The 19819-nt window shown below is 35.7% G+C and overlaps 1 protein-coding gene across 2 annotated transcripts in view; it reads right to left on the bottom strand.

Annotated features, from left to right (window-relative positions):
* The window catches only part of MED13L (mediator complex subunit 13L), a 275922-nt gene that overhangs the window by 225294 nt on the left and 30809 nt on the right, over positions 1–19819 (bottom strand). For both annotated transcript variants that reach the window (XM_079762667.1, XM_079762668.1), the window contains exon 2: positions 13612–13849. In XM_079762667.1, the coding sequence (XP_079618793.1) occupies positions 13612–13849 (238 nt within the window). The remainder of the gene's footprint in view (positions 1–13611; positions 13850–19819) is intronic.

Genomic DNA, 19819 nt, shown 5'->3' with positions numbered 1-19819 from the left:
TATTACCAAAACTATGAATTGTAAAATAAACTGATGACGATTTAAATATTTTGACAGTGTGGAGTTCATTAAAGGAAAAGTGACTATGAAGTGCATTTATACAGCATTTAAATTTACGAGCTTTTCATATTCACTGCATGTTATAAAATAAAGCTGTAATCTCCATACTATAGATAAGAACAAAAGATGAGCTAATGACTTCTCTATGAGAAACATTGCAGGAAGAGGCACAGTATGAACACTCCGTCTTATTGTTTACTTACCATACACTTATGCTATCTAGCTCTTCAAAGGTAAAAGATAACAAAAAAATGGTAAATTTCTTCCTGGCCTCTGTCCCATTTTGGACATATGTGGGTGGATAGGAGGGAGTAATCCACAATCCATGACCTATGATTCTGCTGAAAGCCAGCTGAGCTAAGGTCACCAATGGAAAAAAAGAATGATAGATGGTTCCTGGTCACAAAGGTGTGATTCACTAATGATGGGAGGACTCTTCAAACATTCTCTGGGAGATTCTATGTGTTACCAAACGGAAATTACATCCTAATACAGGAAATTTGAGCTACTGTGGGTATATGTGCAAGCGTGTTTGCAAGCATCTTTGGAGTGAACAGATCAACTTTGCTAACAGTCTTTGAAAAATGCCATTTTAAAATTACAGAACTTGCAAAGTACTACCTTGCTATTGTAAATATTTAGAATGTAGATGAAACCAAAAGGCTATTTTTATAAAATAGAAAAAGTATACTAACACTAAAAAATATCTATTAAGCATTTCATTGAAAATGCTTGCCTAAATCATACACTAACTCATTCTATCATGTAGTGTATTTAGCCATGATATTTAAATTAGGTGATAATTAATTTGGGATTTCAGGGTCAGAGGGAGAAAGCTCAATGACAGTTTTCCATCATTTGTTTCTACAGTGAAACATGTAGTTCCCAGAGAGCCTCAGCAAAGCAATCATAATCATTTATACATAGCAAATATCAACTCCAGTACTGAGCTGCCAATTTATAACATAAGTAGGAAAGCCAAGGTCATTCAATCCATGATGTATTTACAAATTAATAAGGCTTCTGGCATATAAATATCATTACACACTTTTACCCAATAAATAACACTGTTCCATAACCCTGTTCTACAGGACAATTAGAACACAAACTTTTTGCCAATTGCTTTAATCTACCTGTTACTACAACACTAATAAAATAATTTATGAAAAATAATTTTAATAAAACTTTTTATTTTTTAAATATTTTAAATAAATCTTTATTGTTCAGATTATTACAATTGTTCCTCTTTTTTCCCCCCATAGCTCCCCTCCATCTGGTTCCCACCCCCCCCCTGCCCACCCCCACTGTCCTCATCCATAGGTGTACGCTTTTTGTCCAGTCTCTTCCCGCACCCTCCACACCTCTTCCCCCGAGTATTGTCAGACCACTCCCTTTCTATGCCCCTGATTCTATTATATTCACCAGCTTATTCTGTCCATCAGATTTTTTATTCACTAGATTTTTAGATTCACTTGTTGATAGATATGTATTTGTTGTTCATAATTTTTATCTTTACCTTTTTCTTCTTCTTCCTCTTCTTAAAGGATACCTTTCAGCATTTTATATAATACTGGTTTAGTGGTGATAAAATCCTTTAGCTTTTTCTTATCTGTGAAGCTCTTTATCTGACCTTCAATTCTGAATGATAGCTTTGCTGGGTAGAGTAATCTTGGTTGTAGGTTCTTGCTATTCATCACTTTGAATATTTCTTGCCACTCCCATCTGGCCTGCATAGTTTCTGTTGAGAAATCAGCTGACAGTAGTATGGGTGCTCCCTTGTAGGTAACTAACTGTTTTTCTCTTGCTGCTTTCAAGATTCTCTTTGTCTTTTGCTCTTGGCATTTTAATTATGATGTGTCTTGGTGTGGTCCTCTTTGGATTCCTTTTGTTTGGGGTTCTGTGCACTTCCTGGACTTGTAAGTCTATTTCTTTCACCAGGTGGGGGAAGTCTTCTGTCATTATTTCTTCAAATAGATTTTCAGTATCTTGCTCTCTCTCTTCTTCTGGCACCCCCATAATTTGGATGTTGGTACGCTTGAAGTTGTCCCAGAGGCTCCTTACACTATCTACATAATTTTGGATTCTTTTTTTTTTTGCTTTTCCGGTTGGGTGTTTTTTCTTTGTATTTCAAATCTTTGACTTGATTCTTGCGATCCTCTAGTCTGCTGTTGGATCTCTGTATATTATTTTTTATTTAAGTCAGTGTTTGCTTAATTTCTAGTTGATCCTTTTTCATATCCTCGAGGGTCTCGCTAAATTTATCGGCCTTTTCTAGAAAATTCTTGAAAAACCTTATAACCATGGTTTTGAACTCTATATCCAGTCATTTGCTTTCCTCCATTTCTTTCATTTGTGTCCTATTTCTTTGTCTCCGCATTTTGGCTGCTTCCCTGAGTGGATAGAGTGGCCTTGTTTGGTAGGTGTCCTATAGGGCCCAGTGGCTCAGCCTCCCCAGTTACTTGAGGTGAACACTCTTGGTGCACCCCTTTGTGTGCACAGTCTTGTTGTAGTTAAGCCTTGATTGTTGTTGGTATCACTGGGGGGAACTGACCTCCAGGCTAATTGGCTGTGAAAATCAGCTGTGTCTACTATGGGAGAATTTCTGTGCTGGAGACACCCTTATGAGACAAGACTTGCTTCAGTGGAGCTTTGGTGCTCACTGAGTCTGCCCCCTGAGCGTGTCCCTTATGGATCTGCGGAGTTGTAATCTTGATGGTCCCACTGTGATCTCTGGGTACACTGGCTCTTGGATCTCCAAGGAGGTGCTAATTTAGCCTCTGCCTGAGGCCACCCAGCAGGAGCTACGGAGAGATCTGCAGATTTCTCTTCTTTGTTTGGGTTTTGTAGGTGCCCAGATGAGGCCCAGCTGTGAAGCAATGCAAGCTGCTGCGGAGCCTTGGGCCGTCTTTTGGATGTTTTGGGTCTCACTGACTCAGCTGTAGGTAAGTTTAAAATTCAAAGGACCAGGCCATTCATATGCAAAAGCTTCTGCGCTCAGCTTGGATGGGGCGGAGTCTCAGGGTGGAGCAAACAGCAATGTCCTTGTGGGGCAGGATCACAGAATGGGGCAAACAGCGATGGCTTCCTGTCAGCCCTGCCCTAACAGGCCCCTGGTTCTTAGTGTCCCACGGTAATCGCTGCAAGCACCTCTGAGAGAAAGCAGTCCTCGAGTTTCTCCCACTGCCAGACAGTCCAGTTTCTCCCCATATGAGTCTGGGTCCCCAGAGTCCCGCCCGGAACTGGAGTTCAGAGCTGTCAAGAGCTTTTGTCTCCCTCCTGATTGAGAAGACTTGCTGCATACTCAGTTGCCAGCCCTCTCCCCGCACGCGCCTCCTTACCTCTGCCTTCCACAGCTCCTCTGAGTCTCAGTGTGCTTTCCTCTTTCCTTCTAGTTGTAGAATTTCCACTCAGCCAGCCTTCCTGTGGTTCTGGATGATGTCCGTTTTGTCTTTTAGTTGTAGTTTTGAAATTGTGCGAGGCAGTTTAGGTGTTTACCTATGCTGCCATCTTGTTTTCTCCTTTAATAAAACTTTTTAAATTAAATTCTAGACTACTAGAAAATAAGCAACTGCAAAAAAGGAAGAAAACTATATTACTTCTTTTCAATTATGTGGTTAAAAAGAAATCAATTCATCAAGAATTGTAGTCAAATACTCCATTTAGAACAGTCTCCTATAACAACAGCATGTTTTTCTATGTGATCCAGAATACTGAGAGGACTTCACAGTATGCAACAGTACTATAATGATGATCTTCACCCAAACTTGTATTACACTCATTCATTTACTAATTAATGTATTCAACAAATATGTGCAATGATAGGCAAAAGTCACAGGCAGGTCCTGCCCATCCAAGCTGTTTATAGCCTGCAGGGAGCTTCCCACCTAGACCTATTCAAAAACTCTCAAAACCTCCGATTACCTATTAAGTACAAATGTCTTAGCACAAATACGCATTTTCAATCAACTTCTCATCTTTAACTCTCACTCCAATAAATATTCCAAACTTTCCTATTCTATATCCTTACAGATGCAATTCCATGTATGTAAAATGTCCTTGCCCTGACATAGCCATATATCCAAATAGCTAAATCTACCCATTCTTTAAAGGCTCAGTTCAAGAATCACTGTTTCCTCAAAGCTCTGCCTCCTTTCATAGAACTTCAATCATTTTGTGTGGCTCTCTTAAGACATCTGTAATAATGCTCTATGTACATATGCTATCTCCCCTATGAGACTGTCAGCTTCTGAAAAACAGAATATGTTTTTGATTCATTTCTCTATTCTGCATAGCACCTAACACAATGTAGACTCAATAAATATCTGTTGAATAAATAGTGTTAATTATAAATATGAAAGATCAAAAAACAGTGGTAACACTTTATAAAGCTCAAAAAAAAGTCTTTTAAAATATCCTTCTTAGCCTTGTTTTATCACTGTTACACAATACTATAAATTTAAATGTGTGGGCAACTGAGCTGAATCAATGCTGATGCCAGGATATCACATGAAAATGTTTTCGTCCCCCCCTTAGTATCTTCTAGCTCACTGCCACAACCATACTGGGATGCAAATTGATATCTGTGCATGTCTGGACTAATCACTGATGATGGTATATTTCAGTAATTTAACCTTTTTTATAAAATGGTATGTGCATAAGGAGGATGGGTTAGAGGACCGGGGAGATGTACATTTAAATCTGTTTGCGGGCTCAAACTGAGTTCTGGTTAATGAAGCTTTTACTGGAGTAATGGGAATAATTGCCCCAGCCACATTTGCTACTCAAGTCAGAAGCCCCTTTTTCTTTGTTGCACTCTTCGTGAAACCAATAAATGGCATGATAAATTTTTCCTTGAGTCATTGTCAACAAATATGATTTTCTCCCTAAGCAATCAGAGTTGTGTGTAATTTGTCCAAGGATACCAAGGCAGACATCCTTTCCATTATTAATATCTGTTAGATTACTTTTTAAAAAAATTTTTAAATATACTGCCTGAAACTGAACTAAGAGTATCTAAATTTTTCTTTTAGACTAAATATATTTCATGTGAATAATATGTCCTCTGAAAACAGCAAACATCACCGTGGCCGGTTTTTCTCAATGGTTAGAGCAACAGCCCACGGATTGAAGAGTCTTAAATTCGATTCTGATCAAGGGCACATGTCCAGGTTGCAGGCTGGATCCCCAGTAGGGGGCATGCAGGAGGCAGCCGATCAATGATTCTCTCTCATCATTGATGTTTCTATCTCTCTTTCCCTCTCCCTTCCTCTCTGAAATCTATAAAAATATATTTTTTTTAAAAAAAGACTAGCAAAAAAGTCTTACCTCCCCCCAACCAAGGCTAGCAAAGTCATAAAAAAAAAGTAATTTGTAAAATAGAAGATATTTTACATATGACATTACATGAAACAGGAGGAAGAAATTATAACAGATTTGTGATCGCTCTAACCTTCATTTTACCAATGTATACAAAATCTTTTCCAACACAAAAGCACATCATCTTTACCCAATTTTTATCTTATTAATTTTTTTTTAAATCAAACTAATTCTGCTGCATGATTAACTACAAACTGCAGGGTATTATTATACCACAACAAGCTGGCAACCAGCTCATATTCAGTTGCACTATCACAGCACACACAAAAAAGAAGTAATTGTGATCATGTGGATATTGTGGAAACCCTTTAGTTCAATCCTAGATGGGCCTCAAGAGGATAATGCTTATTCTGTTGAACTCACTGACAAATCACAATCTGAAAGAGCCAGGATCAAAACAAGACCCAATTACAGAAAGAATCTATTTTATCAATGTCAGGCTTATAAGAAATAGGTATGTGGCCCAGTACTTGTGGAAAATTGTTCAAAAATATTTACATAGATAGAGCTTTAAAGAAAATTATCGAACACTTACTTGCCATAATGATATTCAATGAAAATCTCTTCAGGTAACATCAGGACAGAAGCTCAGTCATGAAATACTTAAAAGTAACAGAATCCAATTTTCATAATTCTCTAGTGATTAAAACAAATTTCTAAATTGTTGGGATCTTTTGGGAGAGGGGAGAAGAAGCATACTTATGTGTTTCTAGCATTAAAATATTTTTTAAAAAGAATTTAAGCCCGGCTGGTATGGCTCTGTGATTGAGCATCCACCCAGAAATCAAGAGGTCAAGGTTAAATTCCTGGTCAGGGCACTAAGTTTACATGGTCTTTTCCTAAGCTTCCATTTCCCTTTGGCTATGCTAATGACAACAGTATAAATGGGAGAGGACACTCACTGAGTCCTTTCAATGACAGCCCACGGAGAGCATTCCAATCTTCTTCCTTTCTTAAAAAATCCAAGTTTTATTTTAGGGACTTTTTATTTCACCTCCTATATAAAAAAAACTCTAAACAGTAAGACTGATCTGATGCCATCTGAATATGTCAGCAATAAACTTGCTTGTAAATTTTGAAGCAAAAGGTGTTTTTCTCTGTAGATGCAAATTTATATCGCTACCACATTCACTTTTAATGTTCAAACATATCTTTTCTAGGATTAATTAGGCCCTTAAATTTTACTAATACCTAAAGGTTTTCTCCAATTTACCATATTCAGATTCTTACATCAACCTCCCTGAATGAGATAAAACAAAGAAATTGTTTTACTGGGCAAAGAAACAATACCACTTTCATGTACAGGAATCTCTTCTAAATCTTAAAGTTAGCTATTAAAGAATAAGATTTGGAAATAAAATATACACAAACAAAGGAAGAAAGAATCAAACAGGCTATCCTTAAAATTGCTAGGCTAAATATTTAGATTTCAGTTACAATGTTTATCACTAACATTTTATTTAAATATCAAGGGGGAAAAAACTTTTAATTTTCAAGACTATTTATTCCATTACTGGGGGTTTTACTCAGGTTTACTTTATACATGTAGGTGACTTTATATCAATGCAAAAATATTAAACCATGATACCTATACGCACCAAAACATAAATGCCTCCCACCAATCAGCTGATTAGATTTAACACTTCCCTAAAGCAACAACCTTTAAATTATAATTTTTTACCAACTGTTTAATTTTCATTTTATTAGACCATAAGCCCTTTACATGCTATTTCACCACAATCTCAATATAAATGTCTCATTTTTCATAGAAAAAACTAATTACATGGTTCAGTAAGTTGCCTGTGGTAACACATCGATTTTATTTACATTCAAAAGTTAGACTTTAGCTTGTTCTCTCGATTTCAAGCACATTTAGCTTAATTATTTCATCTAATCCATTAGATCTTTTTTCTAGGTATTATTTTTTTATTGAATTTATTGGGGTAACATTGGTTAATAAGTAATCCATTAGATCTTTTTTTATTCTTTGTATGAAAAAATTCTGAAATCACTATGATCTTAGCATAATTTTACAATATAAATTTACTGCTTACCAAAGTCTTAGTATTTATTTCATTTTCTCCTTTAAGGGTATAATTTATAATTTTCTACTAAATCTAATATTTCAGTACAATGCACTACAATCATTTGGGTAATCATCATACTAATTGTTTAACTTTAGCAAAATAATTCTTTCAAACTAAACACAGGAAATAGAACATAAAAGCTACTTTAAAAATCAGAAATTTTATATCAAGACTTGAATAATTTAGATCCCAGTAAAAAGAAGGAACACTTACTTTATAAACTGTTTAGACCTAGCTACCATTTACCACTGGGCATTTTGCCCCTACACTGACAGCAAAGCTGTTTCCTAAGACTTCTAATAATAATATTGGACAATCATTCTTTAGAAGTGGATAGATATCTTCCCATTATAATTTTCAGTTGTTTTAATCAAAATGAAAAGGGAACCCTGGCTGGGTAGCTTAGTTGGTTGGAGCATCATCCCTATACGCCAAGGTTTCGGGATCGATTTCTGGTCAGGGTACATACAAGCATCAATCAATGAATGCATAAATAAATAGAACCAATCAATGTTTGTTTCTCTTTCTCTCTCTCTCTCTCTCTCTCTCTCTCTCTCTTTCTCTCTCTTCCTCCCCCACCCCTCAAATAATTTCTTTTAAAATGAAAAGGGATAGCACGTAATTTTAAAATAAAATTGCACATTTATAGCTAATTTTCTTTATAGAACATACTCAAAATAAAATGGATTTTTTTTACCTCCTTGGGAATTAAAAACAAAAATAATAATGCCAATTTTAACTAGGTTTCAATCTTCTCACATTATCAGATCATTTAAAATGTTAAGTATTTTTATAAGTCAACCTCTAGGAGTTATGTTATATTAGAACTATATAAGCCAGGTTTCATTCATTCAACAAACATTACTAAGTACATACTAGACTCTATACGATACTCTCCTTCTAGGCTGGGAACTCTTAAATGATTTGGGTCAAGCCATTGCCAGTCCCTAGAAGTCTGTACTTGCTCTTTGCAATATTTTGGGATTTCATGATTGCATATCTATCCTACCACTGACTAATAGGCAATGAAATGGCCAGAAGATTGTGTTTATAAAATGATTTTGTTTGGTTGATGAGAAGTCAATTTAGCGTACTATATTAATCTCTAAAATTCAAATTGAATTTAGTCAAGAAAGAAGTAAAAGAAAATTGCAACGATTATTCAGTACATAATCACTGGTATTTTTAAATTTAAATAAATCTGTATCCTAAACTAAACAGAATATTTAACTTCATAGTTCAATTTAGAATAAAATAATTTATTACAATACTAAGGTCTTCCTGCTCATACTCATCTTGTGTATGATCCACCTAATTCTTTATTTTTCTGATCAGATACCTACAATTCCTCAAAATTTATCAAATCAAGTCCAAATTCCTCACCCTTGCTTCAGTCTACTCCACACTGTGCCCCACACCCCTTCCCAGGCTTTCAGTCTCCCTGATTATTTCAGTCATACCCCAAGCTCTGGGCAAACCTGCTCTCCCCACAATTTGTTCACTGCCCACAGGCTCTTTGTAAGGCGACTTCCCCTGACAAGGAGTTCTATCCCAACCTAGATAACTTCTACCTAACCTGTAAGCCTCACCAACTCTGGGCTTCCCAATCATCTCCCTACCCTTTGTTCCCCAAGGTTGAATCTCATGATTATGCAGAATCCACGCTTAATGATTTATAGCTTATTCCATTGCATCACAATTAAGGATTCATTTAGCTATATACCAGTAAGACTGTGAGCTCTTTAAAGATAAGGACTCATTTTACATACCCAGAAGTTATCACAGCTCTTGCCTAATAGAGGTTAAATAGGCAACCCAGAAACCAAAAAGGTTATCAACTTTGGCACTAAGACTCACGGTGTTCTTGTTGTAAGTTTATGGAACACTTATGCATTAGATCTGGAATTGAGTGTCTGCCCATTTGGAAAGTAGTCAATCTACTATATTTCTCTTTGCTGTATGAGTTACAGTGTTCTCTGCATTACAGATATTTGTGTGCTTGTCTTATACCATTTTTATATTATCAGCTTATCAAGAGAAGAGATTACATCAAACCAACTGGAGCCATTGATAGATACTCATGGGTGACACAAGGAAGAACATGTTCAGCCAATTCCCTGCTTCAGTATCACTATGTGGAGAAGGCAGAAAAGTGACAAATCTACCTTACAGGTAACCAAGAAAATCAAATCTTAAGTTCTGACCTCTTTGTAACACAACTTAAGATTTATTAGGAAACTTTGTTTACAGTTTAAATCTAGACAAATTTCATATGAGCGGGGTTATCTTTAATGCCTTAGTCACTTTACTATTTCCAGTTATTCCACCCAAACAGTAAAATTCAAAACTCAAAAATTATTACTTCAACCTAAAAGTATACTTTAAAAATCAATATTTGACGAACATTGAATGTTATACAGAACAGACCAATTGATGTATGAGTCAATTGTCATTGTAGTACCAGCAGTAATGTTACAATTACTGATTATTCTCTGTGCTATTTTAAGTGCTTTAACTGTTTTATCCTTATAACCCAACTTGCAGTGAGGAAGCTACCATACTAAGATAAATAACTTGGCCAAGAATACACAGCTAGTAACGATTCAAACCCAAGCCCATTCTATGTACCACTAGGCCATCCTATATAATAAAAGCCTAATATGCTAAGTGTCCACTGTTTGACCAGTCACTATGACGTGCACTGACCATCAGGGGGCAGGTGCTCCGACCAGTAGGTTAGCTTGCTGTTGGGGTAAAGCTGATCGGGACTGGGCAAGACGGGGCCCGACACACCCTGCGGGAGCCCTCCGCAGTCCCTCCTCGGCCCCGATTGTGCACCGGTGGGGTCCCTCGGCCTGGCCTGTGTCTTCCCGCAATCCAGGACCCCTCGGGGGATGTCCGCAGAGTAGGCCAAGGGACCCCACCAGTGCACGAATCCATGCACCGGACCACTAGTACAATATAAACAGCATTAAGTGACAGCGATAGGCTATAAATGTGTTTGTCTTCTCTCCGACTATTTTATATAGATATTTCAAGCATTTAAACAAAAACTCTAATATTATAAAACCAACTCATTTGTGTATCCTTAGGATTATTCTCTATAGGGTTTCTTTATATATTTACATTTAAGATGACTGCTTTGGTATTATATTTTACCGTCAGGTTTCTTAGTGGTATCCTATATGGGTACACCATAAAGACAAAATGAAATGCCTAATAACACAGTCAAAACACATTTTAAGAAACAGTAAATAAGAAGGCCCTATAAAAAGAAAATGTTACAAATATAATAGTACTATCATGTTTAATGTTAACAGGGTTCTGCCAAAAGTTATTTTACGCAAAATGAAATGACTCATATATATTAGTAGAGAATGAAATAGATGCCAAAAATCCTCAATTTTATGAATAGTAATTAAAATATTCCCTTCGTATCCTTCATTATTTTTCATGATTGCTCTACTTGTCATATTCTCCCTCACTTAAAACAAGGTTGTCTTTATGCCATTAATTTTTCTAATTAAGTTTCAAATATTTTCTAATATTATGTTGAACCATTTTAAATTACCCTTTTTAACCACTTTATCTACAAAATTAGACGCTTCATATGCTTCAATCAAATAACTTTCACAAACTCAACATTAAAAAGAGTAGATGTACTTAACAAAGTTATGACTATTCCATCACTGTAATACTTTCCTGGTGGCTCAGAAAGGAATAAACACTTTACACAGTTTTTGGACTCAATAGGAAAGAAGATAAAAATAAATTATTCTCATGAGAAAACATTCACAATATACGGTTAAGGAAAAGAACTGAATTACAAAACAGTATGATACCAATTTCATTTATACATAAAAACACCAAATATTAAAACTGGTCTAGACTTTAGGTTTTGTTTCTTTGTTCTCTTCATTTGGCAGTTCTGTTTCCCTAATTCCCTAATTAAAATGTATTATTTCTGTAATTTATTAAAAAAAACAATTTAATCTTTGCTTAATTCTTTACCACAAAGATACTTAATACATTAATGAATCTACATATGTAATCTAAGGCAACTATAAAAAATTTAAATAACCTACATCATTTTTTTAACTCAGTAACATACAAAGTCCATAAGAAATAACACAATAAGTTATTTCTAAGAATGGTGATCATGTGCTTTGTTGGTATGAATAAATAACTTTATACATCAACTAAATATGCCTAACAGACAGTTGGGTTTTGTTTCATCAACATTATAAAATGATAATTTGTGCTGCTTAACAAATAGAGACCAGACCAAAAAGTTAAAATACACAGCTAGTAAAGGATCAGTGTGGAGTGGAGAAATGGAAGGAGATTGAGTCAGAAAAGAATCATAAAAAATAAAGGTGAGAAAAACTAAAACAAACAAATGTTTTATGGCTCTACTACATGTATAAAAATATTTAAGCAACAAAAATATATGTTTTGATATTTAAATGAACAGATATAAGTTTTAGAAGTATCTTCTAGGAGGTTTCTTATTTTTAAAATTCTGATCAATGAAATCCAGGTGTTAAAAAAGTAATTTTACCTGAGTTCACTGCTAACTACATGAAATAGCTGTGAGCTATATATTAGTTCTGAGATTTTGCTGATTAAGCATCTAAGTTAGCAATCTTACTCAGAAAGGGTTCTTATATTTATATGCCAAGTACTCTGAAAAATATGGGGAGAAAGGTTTGAGTTGAATAGACAAATGGACCATAAGGTAAACAGCTCAATTAGTCCTCTGTGGTTTACTGCCCTCTGGCTGTTGTGGCAGGAGATATCACAGATAAGAGTGACTGCATTAAAAAGCTAGGAAGGTATCAAGCAAAAGTTAGCAGGAAATCATTCAGGCAACTTTAGAAACTTTAGGATAGACTCTCAATATACATTAAAGTTAGTTTTACTCCTTTCTTTTTAAAAAAATAAACATGTCAACTAACAAAACAATTCAAACACTATCTAAAATTTTCAACCACAAATTACTAAAATATAGAGTAGTCTGGACATAAAAAGTGGCCCTAAAGAGAGTAAGGCAAAAAGAGTTAATGCCCTACCCTAACTAAAGATCAGAATCAGTTTTGATTTAGAAAAATTCCTTAGCGCACTAGATAGAAACATTTGGGTAAAGAGGCAAAAACTTTTATCAGAAATTCAAAAATATTGATAAAATTTCCTCTAATTATAAATCTGTGGTAAATACAAAATGCAGAGTTTAGAATAATGAAACTCTTACAATAATTCAGTTTCTAGGTATCAGATGTAATCTGAAGTTAAAAATTAGAAAACATTGAGACAAATATTTCCTGGAATCACCTAATTACATAAAATGCAGGAGCAAAACAAAAGAAAACTTGCTACACCAAAAGCAGACCAGATCATTTATATTAATATTTCTTCAAAATACTAGCCAATGTCTTCTCATAATTTTGTCCAATAAGGCCTACACTAAGTTTCTATTATCATTTTATAATTTTCCACCAGAGTTCTGCTGGCAATAACCACACAGCTACAGTCCAAGAAGAAACAACTGTTCATTTCACTGACTTGCCAATTATAATTCACTGTCTTTGTAGAACAGTTGATTTTGCCCGCCTGAGCAGGATCAGAGGTTGATCATCGACCTATGAACCAGGAGGTCACGGTTTGATGCCCGGTTGTGAGCTCGATCCCTGTGGGGGCAAGTAGGAGGCAGATGATCTATGATTCTCATCATTGATGTTTCTATTTCTCTCTCCCCCTCCTTTCCTCTCTGAAATCAATAAAAATATTTTTTACACAGTGGATTTCCAACCCAACACACCCAGGAGACACAAAACTCTTCTTTAATAATAGTGGCTCACAAGCTTCTGCTTCCCAGCAAAACTGGGAAAGGACAATAGAATTTGAAAAATAAACAAAAATGGGAGTGGGAAGAAGACGGGTGAGAGTGAGGATTTTCCTTTGAGAGACACACCCATTAAACATTAGGATTTTTCTTCTCAGCAAGTATTAATAACCTCTTTGTAATTTACCACTGTTCAAAAAAGATACGGTGCATTTAATTTTTAAGAAAACAAAACAAAAACCTTACCTTGCAGTTCATGATGTATTACGCCCACTAAGTTGGGTTCATCTCCCCACCAGAATATCCATAATTCTTTGCAATCTGGTTTGACATCACGACGCCATACACATAGCAAGTTGGCTTGCAGACAGCGGATGAAACTTAACAGGATTGGATCATCTTGGGCTGGGGCTGAAATTATGGGTCCACAGTCCCCATGCCCTCCAAAATTGTACCTACGCCATTTGATTCCCGTGAGTTCAGCCTGCAAAAAGACAAGACAATTAATTACAACAGTTTAGATTTTTCTTTTTAGTTGCAAAACACTAAAAACAGGCTTCTATACAGATAAGCAAATTTGGTAAATACTTACACTGCACTTAATCATAATATTTTCCCACTGAAAAATGTATGTCAACCCTTTTAAAAGGGAAAACTATTCACTTCTTCCTATCAAGATTTCTACCTAGTTCTTTATATTAAAAGCAAAATGTAACCAACAGATAATCATTATTTTCTGTTAAGCCATTTTTACCTAAACATCTACTATAAAGTCTCTATATAAAAAACTACTTTCTACATTATTCTTCCTTAATTGATTCATTAGTTATATTTCTAAATTAGATAAGAAATTGAAAAATAAGTGCAAAATTTAAGTAATTTCTTTCCAAGAATCTCCTCAATTTCTTCTCATCCAGAAATTACATTTCAAAGTCCTTTCAATCAAGAAAATAGTTTGAATGCAGTACCACAGTGCTTCATTATGAAAAAATAAGCTAATACAATCGATGAAAAGTTATCAACAATTTATTAATGTTATTTAACATGTAGCACAGAGAAAAGTGTGTTTCTACAACAATTCCCTAATGTAGTTTGGTCTTTCGTGTGTGTTTTTTTAAACATAAGAACTTAAAAAACAGCTGACAGCAGAACCTGTATCTTTGTTCCATTACATAGATTTGTATTTTTAAAAATTTGTTAAATTTTAGATTTAAGGAACTAAACTTCAAAGATGTTTCAAAACAAACTAAAATTTAACTCCTTACTTATGTAGCTATAAACTATAACTATGTATGCAAAACTGACAGTAAAATTAATTCATCATTCTATACCGAACAGTCCATGTGCCCCTTGCACTCAATTCTTCCCTCTCCCCAACCACCACCACCACCAAGCCAATAACTTTTGTCAACAAGTTGTTATTCAAAAGACAAGTACCTCAGGGCAGAATAATAACCATTTCTTCTACTAACATAACCGAAACAAATTTAGTGCTGAAACAATCAATCACTATAATGAATATATTTAAGAAAAAAATTTCAATTTTCTTTGATACAAAAAACCTCCACTTCAAAAACAAGCATGGTTCCAAAAATAATAATTCCAAACTAAAACTAACTGAAGCTCAGAAACCTATCCTTTTACACTATGAGACATGCAAATCTAATCTTTAATGAATATTTTCAGTAAAAGCTAGTATTGGCATCAGTTAGGCATTCATTTATGCCACTTGGTTTCCTTTGACTATAAAAGTACTACATGGCCAATGCAGAAAGTTCACTAAAAAAATAAATAATATAAATAGCCCGGCCAGCATGGCTCAGCGGTTGAGTGTCTACCTATGAACCAGGAGGTTACTGGTTCGATTCCTGTTCAGAGCACATGCCTTGGTCGCAGGCTGGATCCCCAGTGTGGGGCGTGCAGGAGTCAGCCGATCAATGATTCTCTCTCATCATTGATGTTTCTATCTCTTTCTCCCTCTCCCTTCATCTCTGAAATCAATAAAATATATTAAAAATAAAAAAATAATAATATAAACAAAAAGGAAACTAATTGTACCAGAAACAAATGTTTTCCATAATCACATTAGAAATAATTATTCTATATTCTATTCTATGTTCTACCTGGTCTGTTGGGGTTTTTTTTTTTTTTTGCATACATACGTTTTTAAATTTGGACCATACTGCATGGTTTTATATCATGCTTTTCCACTTATTATAAATATTTTTATATATTATGAATTATTCTTCAAAAACAATTTTAATGTTTGCATAATATTCTAGTCACTTTTTTGGGGAAAAAACAATTTATTCCATAACAACTGGACAATCTTTCATTTTTTCCGCTATTATAATTATTACTAGAAGCCCGGTGCACGAGATTCATGCACTCGGGAGGGTCCCTCAGTCCGGCCTGCGCCCTCTCACAGTCCCGGAGCCCTCAGGGAATGTCCGACTGCCGTGGAGGCGGGAGAGGCTCCTGCCACCATCGCTGCGCTCGCCAGCCATGAGCCTGTCTTCTGACTGAGTGGTGCTCCCACTGTGGGAGCGCACTGACCACCAGGGGGCAGCTCCTGCATTGAGGGTCTGTCTCCTAGTGGTCAGTGCACATCATCGTGACCAGTCATTTTGTTGTTCAGTCGTTTTGCATATTAGCCTTTTATTATATAGGATAATTGGTGAACATCTTTGAACACTGTTATTTTCCTGATTATTTCCTTAGGAGAGATGGCTAGATGCAGAATTACCAGTCAATGGATATGAATATTTTAAGGCTCATAGATGAGTGCTACCATATTGCTTTTCAATTAATAGTCCCACCAATACAAATGACCTGCTCCAAAATTGCATATATTTTACAATAACTGTCAATTTAATAGAATGATATACCCTTGTACTAATTTGTAGTCCTAGTTCTGCTTATAAGAAATCATTATAATTTATTTGATCAAAAGCATAACTCTAGACCAGATTCCATGGTTTGAATCCCAGCTCTGTACTTATGAGCTGTCTATAAGTAGCAAGGGCCTAGCAAGTTATGTAACCTTTGTCTCTCAGTTGCTTCCCTAGAAAAATGAGAATAATAGTATTTACAGTTTATTAAATGAGTTAGTAAGCATATAAAGCACTTAGGGACAGTTCCTGGCACATGGCAAAAAAATATAAATGATACTATCATCATTACTAGTAGTAATAGGACTACTTCTCCTTGAGTCAACTATTCATATCCTTTGTGTGTTTTTCTGTCATTTAAGATCCTTTGTTTCTTCAAGTAAAAGCTGTGTATGTGTGTGTGTGTCTGTGTGTTTACATCAGAAAGCCTAATATCAATTTTAACTGTAAAAAAAACAAAACTAAAGAAAAGGACTAAAAAGGGGCAGCTGAAATCAGAAAAGTTAAGTAAAAGGCTAATTTTTCTTATTATTACCTAGGTTAGTGTTCTGTGCCTAAGGATGGGGGAAAGAAGAGGAAGAATAAAAGGATACCAACAAATAAGAATTACTAATACTTACATTAACCATATTCAAAAGGTTAGAAAATTAAGACACAGCAGAGCCCTGCCCAGGTGGCTCAGTTGGTTAAGAGCCAAAAGGCTGCAGATTCCATTTCCAGTCTGGGCACATACCTAAGTTGCAGTTTGGATCTCCAGTGGGGTTACATACAGGAGGCAACAGATAGATGTTTCTCTCTCACACATCAGTTATTCATTCTCATTCATTCTCTCTCTCTCTCTCTCTCTCTCTCTCTCTCTCTCTCTCTCTCCCCCCCCCTCCCCCCCGTTCCCCCACCCTTCCCTTCTCTCTAAAATCAATAAACCTATCCACTGGTGAGATTTAAAAAAAAAAAAAGATTTATCAGAGATTTAAATATCAGGTGAGTCAGTCCCCAAGAAAATCTATGAACAGCAATTTACTCACTAGAATAATTTCACCTATAAAATCCGGCATGGTTCAACAAACAAAATATTTGACCTTGATTCAGAATGGTTTCCTAATCCTAGCACTTCCACTAACTTCCTATCAGTGTTTCTGTGGTCTCAGTGGTAAAGGAAAGCTGCTGCCACCTGCTCATACTCTTTGTGGAGTTGTACTAACAAGTGATATAACACAAATGCAAGTGACATAACAGCAAGGCTACAAACTTAACTACTTCATAACTAATTCAGACAGAATAACTAAAAAATGCCCGATTATTTTTAAACAATTAGTTCCTTTAACTTAAAGCTAAAATTAAATATGATTATTCTATTGTTCATTGGAAAACATAACAATGAACTGCCATTCAAGCCTAACAGAGATAACTAGGTATAAAATGAATGTCCAAAGACTTATCTTTTAACTTTGAATTAATGTTGATAAAAGGAGAGACAATTTAGTGCTATTGAAATTTATCCAAGAAAAAAGTCCCTATGATGGATATATACATTCAATTTAACTAAAGTATGTTCTCATATACTATGATCATGTTACACTTAAAAATCAATTCGCCCTAGCTGTTTTGGCTCAGTGGACAGAGCATCGACCTGCAGACTGAAGGGTCCCGGGTTTGATTCCAGTCAAGGGCACATGCCTGGGTTGCAGGCTGGATCCCCAGTAGGGGACCTGCAGGAGGCAGCCTATCAATGATTCTCTCTCATCATTGATGTATCCATCTCTCTCTCCCTCTCCCTTCCTCTCTGAAATCAACAAAAATATATTTTTTTAAAATATCAATTCAACACAAAATTCTGTTGACCCAATTTCTGACAAATGTGTATCTCCAAGACTCAAAATTCTTTGATAATTTCAAAATTATAAAGCAACCCTTTAAAATATTTCTAGATGCAGATTATCCCAAAAATGCAATATTTATCATTGTCAAAGGTGAACAACCCATAATTATATTTTAAGTTTAAAATTACACGGTGTTTAAAATGTAAAATCAAGGAACAAAACAGTGTGTGTGTATATTTGTGTGTATATACATATATGTATACACATCCTATATAATAAAAGGGTAATATGCAAATCAACCAAACGGAGGAATGATGGGTCACTATGATGCACACTGACCACCAGGGGGCAGATGCTCAATGCAGGAGCTGCCCTTTGGTGGTCAGTGCACTCCCACAGGGGGAGCACCGCTCAGCCAGAAGCCGTGTGAGCACAGCCACAGTGGCAGGAACCTCTCCCACCTCTGAGGCAGCACTAAGGAGCAGTGAGTAGGTGAGTGGTAAGGAGCAAGGGCTCCCGAACTGCAAGAGGGATGTCAGACTGCCGGCTTAGGCCTGCTCCCTGCTCAGGCAAGCAGACATCCCCTGAGAGGTCCCCGACTGCAAGAGGGCACAGGCCAGGCTGAGGAACACCCCCCCAAGTGCATGAATTTTCATGCACTGGGCCTCTAGTATATACATATATGTACACATATATTAATAACCATAACCATCACTTATTCATTGCCAACTTAACACACTGCGGACCAGTAGTTTTATTGCTAGCTTTACCCAGTGGCCAGGTAAGTTTCTATTGAACAAGTACAAAAAACGTTTTTACATAAATGTTAAAGGCATGCTTTAAAATTAAATACTCATTGCATTTTGAAGTTATTACATGTTCTTACAAGCTAATATCTTTTTAAAGTATGATACTTTGTAAAACACTGTGTAATATGAAGCGAGAATTCTCGTGATCTGTCCGCAATGTGTTAATAACAGGCACCATATTATGATCTTCACAAATAATTCCTAATATGAGTTACCATACTAGGGTCTTCATATATAGTTTATAAAACTTCACAAACTGACTACTAAAGAAATGAGGACTCAAAAAGATTAAATAATTCTCCCATAACCACACAAGTAGCAAATGGCAGATCCCAAATATAACTGGATTTAAAGCGTAACTGAATTTAAATCATACATTCTTTCCACTCTACCATCCTGCTTCATGGGGCTAATGGCAAAAATTAACTCTAGAGGATTATAAAATAGTACAAAGAAGCTGTCATCAACTCAATTTAGCAATGACAAGAGCTCATGGCCATATTTTCTAATTAAAGAAAGTTCATAAATCTTTCTTTAGTCTTCCTGAGGTATTAAGAAAACTAGTATGAGGGTGCCCACACACCATCCCATGAATAGAAGAGATATTTTTATTTCACTGAGATAATTACATGCCTTCTTTTACATGTTACCACTCTAAGACTATACACAAGCTAATTCTTAGAGGATATGTATAACAAGCCAAGAAAATAACTATTCTAATAGCAAGAGAGACTAGAGGAAAATTTCCTCAGCAATGGCTGCCATCTGTTGTACAGGTAGGTAGACGAGGGCCTCAGAAAATTAAACTTAATTGGCAGAGACTCCCCTAGCCTAAACAGAAGGACACTACAGTCAGTTCAGAATAGTTCAAATTAAATAGATTACAACAGAGTCAGGATAAATGCACCTTCTAATAGCATGAATGTATTTAAAG

Source organism: Cnephaeus nilssonii (genome assembly GCF_951640355.1).
Source record: "Cnephaeus nilssonii genome assembly, chromosome: 22".
Lineage (NCBI taxonomy): Eukaryota > Metazoa > Chordata > Mammalia > Chiroptera > Vespertilionidae > Cnephaeus > Cnephaeus nilssonii.
The sequence above is the reverse complement of the archived record's forward strand: the minus strand, read 5'-3'. Positions and strand labels throughout refer to the sequence as shown.